At 32.3% G+C, this 12,262-nt stretch overlaps 1 protein-coding gene across 1 annotated transcript in view; it reads right to left on the bottom strand.

The window, feature by feature from the left end:
- Positions 1–12,262, bottom strand: part of LOC111711743 (protein timeless) — a 21,196-nt gene that overhangs the window by 8,063 nt on the left and 871 nt on the right. The window contains exons 2-15 of the mRNA XM_023486172.1: positions 11,117–11,181; positions 10,510–10,781; positions 9,763–9,821; positions 9,578–9,638; positions 9,055–9,181; positions 8,804–8,862; positions 8,462–8,511; positions 8,044–8,115; positions 7,591–7,675; positions 6,986–7,066; positions 4,399–4,488; positions 3,408–3,453; positions 2,498–2,631; positions 594–838 (exon numbers count right to left, since the gene is read on the bottom strand). Of these exons, the coding sequence (XP_023341940.1) occupies positions 594–838; positions 2,498–2,631; positions 3,408–3,453; positions 4,399–4,488; positions 6,986–7,066; positions 7,591–7,675; positions 8,044–8,115; positions 8,462–8,511; positions 8,804–8,862; positions 9,055–9,181; positions 9,578–9,638; positions 9,763–9,821; positions 10,510–10,581 (1,181 nt within the window). The 5' untranslated portion in view covers positions 10,582–10,781; positions 11,117–11,181. The remainder of the gene's footprint in view (positions 1–593; positions 839–2,497; positions 2,632–3,407; positions 3,454–4,398; positions 4,489–6,985; positions 7,067–7,590; positions 7,676–8,043; positions 8,116–8,461; positions 8,512–8,803; positions 8,863–9,054; positions 9,182–9,577; positions 9,639–9,762; positions 9,822–10,509; positions 10,782–11,116; positions 11,182–12,262) is intronic.

Below are 12,262 nucleotides of genomic sequence, written 5' to 3' on the forward strand. Positions count from 1 at the left end.
AGGATACTGGGTACAGGATACTGGAACATCTTCTTGAATAAGCAATCAAATAAGTACTTATGGAACATATTCTCAAATAAACACTTCTTGGACATATCTCGAAAATTATGAATGAATTTTGATTGTCAATTGAAACATTAATCAATCTAATATTATTTAGAATGCAGAAAATAAGTTAAACTAACTTCATTTTGACGAGAAATTTTTTTTATTTTCATGAAAAATTTGCTGAAATGAGTGAAAATTTAAAAAAACGGTGTATTTTCCAGGATAAAAATCCGTACAATCCGTACAATTTGAAAACAAATCCGTACAATCCGTACAATTTTAGGGTTAAAAAAAATCAATCCGTACAATCCGTACATTTTGGCCACCCTGGGAATGTGCTAAATTCTGAAAATTTTTTGTTTGCCACTGCTGAAATTACATAAAGGCCATAATTGGAAATTATAAATTTCCAGATAGAAACAAAAGAATATTCATTTTTGCATAGATTAATGTTACAAGAATCGTTGTGAATAGTGAGTGGAAGGTCACTAAAATCTAAATGGACATATTAGAAATTAGATATGATTCAGAGGGGTTTGAATTACCTTTTTTTAGAGTTAAGCATACTAGGCTCTGAAGGAAATGATGGTGTCATATGACCCTCCAGGTTGATGGTACACTCAGAACCAATTCCACTGGAGGCTGTCATACTGACCACCTCCAGCTTGTCCATTCTTTTCTCGTCGTAGGTCACCTTCCTCTTCTTGTCGGAGGGTGGACCAACTAGGGCCAGGGCGGGCAGGCTTAGAGTTCGTTCTTTTCTTTTCCTCATGGCAGAACCCTTCGTAAAACCCCAATGTTAACATTTTCAAGAAAAAGAAAATACAGGGTTACAATCGATGAGACTGCAAAGACTACTTAAAATTCCTAAAATATGACGATTTCAAGGTTAAATTTTGTGTTCTGTCTTGAATGTAGTCTTTTAATAGCTATTTAATGATTTGGCAACGAAACACAAAAGTTTAAATTTGCAGGGAAACATGAATACAAGAAAACAGACAGAATAAATTCCGTACAATCGTCTCTGAAGTCTCATCCATTGGATGTAACCCTGTATGTTAGCCAAAACTTTTCAAATTAATCAAAGAACCCGTCTTTTCGTTAATGATAGTCTCTTTATTATTATTAATTGTGATTACCAGAGATTAGTCACTTTAATATTCCTAATTGTGATTACCAGAGATTAGTCTCTTTAACATTATAAATTGTGATTACCAGTGATTTGTCTCTTTATTATTCCTATTTGTGATTACCAGTGTTTAATTATTTCTAATTGTGATAATAACCAGTGATTATTCTCTTTATTATTCCTAATTGTGATTACCAGAGATTAGTCTATTTATTATTCATAATTGTGATTACCAGAGATTAGTCTCTTTATCATTCACAATTGTGACTACCAGAGATTACTCTCTTTATTATTCATAATTGTGATTACCAGAGATTAATCTCTTTATTATTCATAATTGTGATTACCAGATATTAATCTCTTTATAATTCAAAATTGTGATTACCAGAGATTGGTCTCTCGTATTATTTCTAATTGTTATAACCAGAGATTAGTCTCTTCATTATTTCTAATTGCGATTACCAGTGATTTGTCTCTTTATTGTTCCTATTTGTGATTACCAGAGATTAGTCTCATTATTATTCCTAAACATGATTTTCAGTATTCAGTCTTCTTATTATTCCTAATTGAGATTACCAGTGATTAGTCTCTTTATTATTCCTAATTGTGATTACCAGTCTTTAGTCTTTATATTATTCTTGATTGTGATTACCAGTGTTTAGTCTTTATATTATTCATAAAGCTGTTAAATAAACTTTATAAAATGAATTAGGTGAATAAAATCATCATTTGATTTATAGTTATAGCGGAAAATCATCGTTTGTAAAGTGAAAGGCATAGAGTCTATGTGAAATGATCATTGGTCAATTATGAAACCAGCCTATTTCATAATTTGGTTTTCTTTAATATTAATTTTAGATTTCCTATAAAAGTTATAAAGCGCAAACATGTGAAGTACACCTGTAGTATGGAAACAGTACAACAAAATGGCCGTTTTACACTACACTTTTTTCTAGTAAATTCCACTCTAATATATATTCTATTCTCTTTGTTAAAAACCCCCAACACCCTATAGGGCTGCTACAATCAGAAAGGAATGAATGATACATTTTGTGTTTAGTTTAAAATTAGGATAAAAACATGCAAAAAAAATAATGTTTCAGAAAAATGTAGCACTTATTCTTAATTTTCTGAAGGGTTAATATAAAGCATCCAACTCCCTAGCAGAGTGAAAATGTTTTAATTGACTAAAAGCAGGGTGTAAAATTTTCAATTTTCTTTTCACATGTTTTTAATTAATTTAATATTAAACATCTATTTTCATAATTGAATAGTTTAGCTAGATATTTTTGCGCTCTTTAATAATTTTCATTTTTATCAAAGAAAAATTAGATCATTTACAACCTTATTGGAAAAATAATAAGAAATATTTTTCTCCAAAAAAACAGTTTGTTTTCTTACCATGTTGTTCGTCTGCGAGTCCATATTCTGAACCTCCCAGGTAAGAGGGGGTTCTAAAAATATCAAAAAGATTATAAACATCTTTTTCTCTGAAAATTTTTGATATAAAGAACGTATTTTTTTTTTACTAATATTCTTTTAATTCATAATTTATATCTATCAAAGCTTGTAATAAAAAATTATACTATTAAGTGGCTTTTTCAAAGCATTTTTAAATGGATGAACAAAAAAATAATAGGTGATCTTAAACATTAGAATGTCACATGAAGGGGGTTAAATTTTATTTTTGATGCATAATTTTTATGGGTGATGTGGTCCAATATGACCATTTTGTGAAAATTTAAGGTTGATCGGAGCATTGCATCAGGTGGAAGTCGTTTTCATGAAAAAATCTCGATTTTTGTTAAGGATAGGGGGACAATTTGACCCTTTGTGACGTTAAATTTTGTAGAGGCTGCATTTGGTTCTAAAAAGTGAGATCCAAGGCTGAAATTTTGCAAGCAGCCTCCCATTGTGGCCCTCTACACGGATCTCAAAGAAAATTTGGCATCGGACCTCCATCAAAAATCAAGATTTTGCAGACTTTTGCAGGCAAAATCTTGTCTCAATTTGTTAGAAACAAATGCATGGTCACTAAGTGTCGAATTGTCTCTCTATCCTTAACAAAATTGAAATTTTTCCCTGAAACTACTTCCACCTAAGTTCATCAAGTTGGAGCAAAAAATGCTTTTGCATTACAATAGTGAAGGTTGACATCACCCAAAGAACCTATGCGCTTTTTGATTTTGTCAAGTTTCCACTTCTTCGTGGTGTCCCCTATTAAACATACCTTTAGGCTTGGTGACAATTATGGAGCGGAGAACAGGTGACGAATTCTAAAATTCAAAATTCAAATAAAGAGTTTGTAGTTTTACTGCCAATATCTAATTAGAACTGTAAATCTAAAAAGAGCTACTGACAACAGAAAGTAACGGCAGATAGCCAGTGATGACAGAAAGTGACGAAGAACAGCGTGTGACAACAAAATCTAGTGATAGATTCATGGATCCGGATCCAAGAGGTAAAATATCAACAAAAAGCTGCAAAAAAACATTTTTTACTCCTAAAACACAAACCTGAACTTTTGAAAAAAGAGAGATTTTAAAAATTTCCTCATTTCTGAAGTTTTAGGATAAAAATAAGCGAAAAAAAAACTACAAAATTTTAAAATTATTTTTTGTTAAAAAAATTCAGTAAATCTTAAAAGAAATGACCTGGATCTCGAGCCGGATCCGGATCCATTTTTCCGGTGCGGATCCAGGATCCGGATCCGCATTAAAATTAAATGGATCCTAAGCACTGCTTATGACAAAAGAAAGCTAAAAAAATAAAGCTAATGACAAAAGAAAGCTAGTGACAAAAGATAACTGGATCACCTAAAGATAAAATTAATGAAGGGACTAAATTTTAAACTTTAAAATATAATAAGATGAAAAATAGAATAAAGCTGAGTTTCAAATAATTTTCTCTCAAGAATATACTTTAAAAAATGACTAATATTTTAACGTAATTTTCTCATGATTTAAAAAATTACTTGAGGTTGCGCAAATATGGCTGAGGCATTAGATTTGGTACACTTGCAACATTTTCCCATGGTTTTTTAAGTCATAAATATCAACAGGACAAGATTGGGGTTTATGTATCATCACCAGGAACGTTATTATGACTTTTACAAATATTTTGGGATCATGGTTTAAACCACTTATTTAAACAATTACAAACAAATTAAATGTTTAAAAAACGTCAGCCCAAGTTTAACACTAAACTCTCAGTCCTCATACCTGGCTAGTATTGGACTCGTTGTCCTCGCTTGTATCCGAGGTTTCCAAGAAGTCCTGCAGCAACTGCTGAAGGTTCTGAACATGCTGATCCTAAGATAAGTACATAGTAATTTCAGGATAAGTACATGTTGATGGAAGGATAAGTATATGTTGATTGAAGGAAAAGTATATGTTGATTGAAGGATAAGTATATGTTGATTGAAGGATCAGTATATGTTGATTGAAGGATCAGTACATGTTGATTGAAGGATAAGTATATGTTGATTGAAGGATAAGTACATGTTGATTGAAGGATAAGTACATGTTGATTGAAGGATAAGTACATGCTGATTGAAGGATAAGTACATGTTGATTGAAGGATAAGTATATGTTGATTGAAGGATCAGTACATGTCAATTTAAGGAAAATTGGGAAACTCGGAGAACACAAGATAAATGTGTTGCTTTGCAAAATGCCCTGGTGAATGCTACAAAAAAAAGCATGTAGTCAAGTTGCAACAAAAAAGACAGGAGGCCGCTCCAATAAGTCCGCCAGAAGGTTACAGGGGGTCTGCAGACAGGTAGAAGCAGGAGTAAACATAAGAACCATGGAAAACTTAAAGGCCAGTTCCAAGGACCACGAGAGAGGATGAGAAACTTAAGAAACTAGTCAATGCGAATCCAGGCGAAGAATCTGAGAGTGAACTTGTCAGGATTACTCAATAGGCAGAAAAAACAAAAAAGAGTGAGATTGTCCAATCACCACAAACTAACTGCCAAACAGTTTTGGAGCTTAGTTAGAAGGGTAAGAAAAAAGCCGGTTCCCTCACAGCAGCCTCCAACAAAAAAAGGATTGAACAGATAGTGCTAGAAGAGCTAGAGAAAATCTGATCAGGCAAACAATCTCACATCATTTCTCACCGAGGCGAACAACTAATACAAGAGTTAGCTGCCAAAGACGATCATGGATGGAAAGAATGGATAATTAATCCAACAAATCCTGTGTCACATAAGGATAATATGTGCGCTATAGTATCAGAACAAGAGATCTCTCATATAATCAGCAAACTGAAGACCCAAAGGGCTCCAGGAGTTGACGGGGTTACCGTCTCTATGCTGGGGGGTAGTCTGTTCAACAGCCCCAAGCGGTTGCTTAAGAGAAGCTTACTGGATATGGCTGTGGTTAACATTCTTGACATGAAGAGTGATATGTCTTCACTAGCTTCTATGCCACAATCACCAAAGTGGTTTAAGCTCCAAGATCATGTAGATGATAGTGAAGAAATCCGCACTCAGAATTGAGTCAGAGCAGGAGACTCGGGGCTGGTATATTAAAGACCTACTGCCCTGGGCAAAGTATACTCATATTGTCCATTCTGTATCATTGTTGGAGCGATAGCAAAGTTGTCAGAGGCGCACATGATCCTGGAATGGCATAGCATATTATATGAGTGCACACAGAGCTCTATCCCAGCTCTCCGACAGAATTCCCGAGAAACAAAAACAACACTGAGACGGAACTTAAAGGGGGGGGGGGATAATGCTAAAGTAAAGGAGTTGAAGACAAGAGCTAAAGGGGTTCATGTTCTCTTAGAATGGTGGCACAAAGTGATTGAATCACTCTAATACTCCAGGTAACTTTTGCTTGACAAATCTCTTGGTTGGAGGGCACACAATTATCGCCAGGTTGAGTAACTAGCCTGCTTCCGGTAGTACCATGCTTTGCTTTGAATTGTCCTGGTCATAGGGGTAAGGATAACAAGGCACCGGGTGAACGAGTTTTGGGCACCGTAATACCCTTAATGTCTGATGGCAGTCTGGGGATCCCACATTGGGGGTCTACCACAATCTTTCTTTCATTCATTAAGGATAAGTACATGTTGATTGAAGGATTAGTACATGTTGATTGAAGGATAAGTACATGTTAATTGAAGGATAAATACACGTTGATTGGAAGATAAGTACATTTTAATTTAAGGATAAGTACATGTTGATTAAAGGATAAATACATGTTAATTTTAAGATAAGTACATGTTGATTGAAGGAAAAGTACATTTTGATTGAAGAAAAAGTACATGTTGATTGAAGGATAAGTACATGTTAATTCTAAACAACGTTCATGCTGATCCTAAACAGTGCATGTGAATCCTAAGATAAGTACATATTGATCCTAAGATAAATACAGGTTGATCCAAAAATAGGTACATGTTGTTCCTAGGATAAGTACATGTTGATTTAAAGATTATTACAAATCCACTTTGAATGTACAATGAACAGTGCTCATAGAAATAAACAACTTAATATGCTCCAAGGAAATAGCCAAAAATAAAACATCAGGAATGTTTTTATCAAAACTTATTTTTCACAAAAACGAGCAGAAAGGTTTAGGGGAGAAAAAATAATTTTCTTTCATTTCCGACAAAATATAAACAATGTGATTTTGCCAGGTAAAAGGAAAATTTTCAACCGACAGCAGAAACTAGGACAGGCTAGAGCAGTGCATTGCGGCTAGGACAGGCTAGAGTGCATTGTGCTAGGACAGGCTTGAGAGAAGTGCATTGCAGCTATGACTGGCTAAGGCCCCACATTTGCCTAAAAGTTAACCTTACCTTGTATATGAGAGCTATAATCTGAACAACAGTTGTACACCACACAGATGAGTGTTTGTGGCCCATCGAGTCGAGAAGAACCTAATCAATTATGTTTAGCAACAGAATAATCTATAAAAATGAGCTGGAATTATCAGGAATATGCCAAAAAAAAACAATGAACTGAAAGGAACTGGAATGAGCTATTAAAATAGAAAAAAACCGGAATGAGCTGGAATAAACCATAATTAAACTGGAATAAAATGAACTAGAATGAACTGGATTAAACTGAACTATCTGGAATGAAATGGAATGAGCTAGAATAAATTAGAATAATTGGAATAAAATGGATTAAACTGGGATAAACTGGAATGAACTGGAATGAGCTAGAGTAAATTAGAATAAACTGGAATAAAATTGAATAAAATGGAATAAAATGGAATAAACTGGAATGAGCTGGAATAAATTCGGATAAAATAGAATTAACTGGAATAAACTTGAATTAACTGGAATAAACTTGAATTAAATGGAATGAGCTATAAAAACTGAAAATAAACTGGAACTATAAAGATTGGAATGAATTAGAAAGACTGGAATGAACTGGAGTAAACCGAACTACCAGCTACCTGATCTAGATTTTGTTGGAACAGGTTCCAAATGATGAGATTGTGCTGATGACTGCTGTATGAATCAGGAATGTACAAAATATTCCTAAGAGAGAAAAAAAAATATTAATTTGTTTGTAAACATTGATATTGATATATTAATTAAGTTTGAAGATATTAATGTTTTTTCAAACCAGTTCAGTTGTCACCAACTTATATGAAGAAAAATTTGCGAATAAGTGTGAAACCGTTTTAATTTGGACTTCATTTTGTAAATTTAGATCGTTTGGCCAAAAATTAAAATATGATTGGTTATATATTTTACCCCGAGTCCGGGTTTGATCGATCAAATTGGATTCCAAGAAATCATTGTGCTTTGAAATTGGATTTTCAAGTTGATATTCTATTCCAAAAATTGGTGAATTGTGTCTATTTTGAAATAGATGAACAATCCTTTTCAGACGAGGTATTCACCTGATCAGAGTCAAGCAGTTATTGATGTTGTCTTGTTCTGTCTTAGACAGGCTCGTGGCTTTAGAGAGAGTACTGAAATTATGTTTGTGTTTTTATATTTTTAAATATTTGAAAATGAAGCATGACTCTATTCCGCTTGTGTAAGTTCTGAATCTAGAAAGCGTTCTTGTAACTCTGTGAAATACATACTCAGAGGCGTATAACCTGGACAAATTCCTGTAAGTGCCTTTGTACAATGTACATTTATGATTCTGGTAAAGGCATTTTGATTCAGAATAAGAAACACTGGTTAATTGATTTTTGGCATTTTATCAAAGGATGCGAAGAATACAGCAATAATTGCAACACTTACAGGACAAAAGTAACCGGTAAGTATGATAATACTAGTATTGAGATTTAAAAGAAAAAATGAACCTACCTAAGGTGGAGCATTACAACCTTTGTTAGGCTCGGATTAGCGAATAACTCCTAAATAAATAAAGTAAAAGCTAAATATATAACTTTATAGTAAAAGTTGACAAAATTCGGACACATAAAAACATTTGACTAATAGAAAAAATTGTTGAAATAGTACTTCCTTTTGGTTTGAAATAAGAGAAAGATCAAACTTATTTACGTTTAACCAAAAATTGAAGAAATAAATGAGAAATAGTCTGGATTCTCTGAAACGCAAATGTTATGTTTCTAATTCCGTTTTATAACCCCGACTTGGCACGTTGTAGAGAAGAGAAACCATTGAGGGCACAACGTGGTATTTTACCTTAGTTCTATTTAACTCAGAAACTAATATTCCATTCAGATGGTCGGGAAAACTTTCTTCTAAAAATAAAAATATTTTTTAAATCTTTTAACAATCTTTTCGCATATTAAAATATATATATATAGCAGAACTCTACAATACCATACTTATCATTTCAAAATATGAAATCAAAACTCTATTATGTCCCACAACTCCCAACACTAACACTACAATTCCCTTACAAAAAAAGTAAAAATGTACAGTTCACGCACCTGAGTTGATGTTTGTGAGACTCTGCCTCGGTGCTGTAAGAATGGAGAGGAGTCGGACCACGGCCTGAAATAGCGGGACACGACTTCCAACATTCTCAAGGATTGGAACCAAATCGTTCTCAATAACCTAAATATCAACAAAATATATTAAAAAAGAAATATGTAAAAACATGAAACGGATAACATGCAAAAAATGCTGATAAATCCTTTATTCTTTTAAGCAAAAGATATGTGCAAGTAACTTTAGTAGAAAGCCCACAATTGAAAATAATTAGTTATCAAAATTGTAAACATTGATATCTGATTTATAACTTTACCAGACAAAGCTTTCAAGAGAAACTTGCATAGAGGTCCACTTGAAATTACGCCTACATTCCCTTTAAACCATCTTTCGAACCATTGGAACCATCTTTCGAACTGAAGGATTAGTACATGTTGATTGAAGGATAAGTACATGTTAATTGAAGGATAAATACACGTTGANATCATCAGTAATTTTTATAAATAAGTATGCTATACATACCTTTAAATAAGCTATGGAAAGCCGGAAAGGTTTCTGAGAGGAATCATCCTCTTGCAGACGACTGTAAAAAAACATGTTGAGATAACGAGGGTTTCATTTAATTTTATCTTAAAAACATGGGTTATTTTATCTTAAAAACATGGGTTATTTATCTTAAAAACATGGATTATTTTAACCATTTTTACCTTGCCATAGCATCAAGGGTCTGCAGGGCGTTTTCACTAATTTGATAAACATCTCCGATCTGGATTAATTTTTTTTAATTTTTATTTTTATTTTTTAAATAATTGAATCTCTTAGAAAATTGATTTAAATGTGTGATCTTCTGATTGATTAATTGATTAAATGTTTGATCTACTGATTGATGTTTGATTAATGATTAAATGTGTGATCTGATGATTGATTAATTGATTTATTGATTAAATGTTTGATCTACTGAATGATTGATTAATTGATTAAATGTTTGATCTACTGATTGATGTTTGATTAATGATTAAATGTGTGATCTAATGATTGATGTTTGATTGATTGATTAAATGTTTGATCTACTCATTGATGTTTGATTAATGATTAAATGTGTTATCTAATGATTGATGTTTGATTACTGATTATATGTGATTTTATGATTAATGTTTGATTAATTGATTAAAGTTTAATCTAATCATTGATGTTTGATTAATGATTATGTGTGATCCAATGATCGATGTTTGATTGATTGATTAAATGTTTGATCTACTGATTGATACTGATAAATTGATTAAATGTGTGATCTAATGATTGATGTTTGAATTATTAATTGAATGTTTGATTAATTGATTTAATGCGTGATCTACTGATGAAATTATTGATTGATTTATTGATTGAATGGTTGAAAATTTTTTAAATTGATTTATCGATAGAATAATTGATTAATTAACTAAAAACTAAATTACCTTAAATCCCAGGACTTGTCTTGTATTGAAAATTGGTTCATTAGTGTTCATATGAGGCCGATCAAAGTCCATTCTTTGATTTTCTTTCTTGCTTTTGATCTCCTCTTTTCTTCTTTTCTTTTATATTTTTTATTTCTTTTAAGTATTAGGTATTCTTTTCAGATGTTTCCTTGCCTTTTATTCCTCAGATGTTTTTTTCTTTTCTTTTTATTGTCTTCTTTCTTCTTTTTATCTTCTTCTTTTTATCTTCTTCTCCTCGACTTTTGGGCTTACTAAGCAAAATATAAAACTTAGTTTCCCAGAGCACGTTTATTTAAACTGTGCACTTATTTTAACGAGTTGTAAATGTTATCGATAAGTCATAATAAGATTTTTTTTTAAAATTAAATAGAGAGCAAAATCAATATTCCTTGAACCATAATACACTAAGATTATTCCACAAGATTATTCTTTATAAATGTAATAAGATAAGTCAATTATCTAAAATATTCTAAATTTTTCAAATTTTTGATAATCTTCTTATGCACAGAACCAGACATCACTTAAAAGTTTCAATTCAGAAAAACAATCATTGACAAAAAAAGCGCAATACTAATAAAATGTTCACCTTTAGTGACTAGGTAGGGAAAAAACTGAGACCAAAATGGCTCTGCATACTTGAAGCTCAGATGCCTGAAAATTATGAGATTAGCAAAACGTAAAAAATCATAACCCTGTATTTCAAGAAATTAGAAAGCGTTAATGTGAAATTGTTTTTTCGCTGATTCGGTGTAATTGATATTATTTCCGATAAGAAAATATAGAAATACACGAACAATGGATTAAGACGCACTTCTAGTAAAAATAGCCTAAATTTCCTTCGAAAAATAAAGATTGGGACAGTATTGAAAAGGAAAATCTTGACAAGTTTATTCTATTGGAAAAAATACTATTCCTATAGACATGCATATATTACGGCACCAGTGCCAATTTTTGAGGATAACCTTCAAGATAGCATTGCTTAATTTACATTAGATGAAAAATTTGTAATTTAGAACGTTATAGTCGAAACTCGAATTTTAATGGGGAAAAGCTTTAAAGATAATATACACCCCTGCGGCCAGTGCTTAGGATCCGGATCCGGCTCCAAGGGACAAAATATCCACCAAAACTGTTAACAAAATTTTACTCTCAAACCCCAAATCTGAACTATTAAAAAAAAGAGAGATTATACAATTTTCCCGATTTCTAAATGGTTCATCAAGTTTTAGCATAAAAATAAGAAAAAAATTAGACAACAAAATTCTTTGTTAAAAAATTCAGTAAATTTATTTCCAGTGTGGATCCAGGATCCGGATCCGCATCAAAATTTAATTGATCTTAAGCACTGCCTTCGTCTACATTACTAATAGTCGTACATAAAATAAGCGCTCTTTAAGTAATCAGATATGATGTGGGGAACCCTGTAAATTAAACTTTAGACTTAAGTACTTAAAGTACTTTATGAGTCAAATCTTTATGAATTTAACATGTGCTCAACGAGATTCCTCCATGAGAACATACATCAGGGGTTATTTTGTAAAAAAAATCCCCCCTCCCTCCTAGGGACCCTTTAATAATTTTACTATTGCAGACCCTTTTTTTAAAAATAAATGTATTTTTATGGGGGGGGGGATTACTTCTAAGGCAAAAAGATGGAAGGGGGAATGGAGAATTGCAATCCGGTCAAATGTTTTGTCGTCCCCACCCCCAATTTAGAAAAAACATTTCCAGA

Source organism: Eurytemora carolleeae, unplaced genomic scaffold (genome assembly GCF_000591075.1).
Source record: "Eurytemora carolleeae unplaced genomic scaffold, Eaff_2.0 scaffold15, whole genome shotgun sequence".
Taxonomy (NCBI): Eukaryota; Metazoa; Arthropoda; class Copepoda; order Calanoida; family Temoridae; genus Eurytemora; species Eurytemora carolleeae.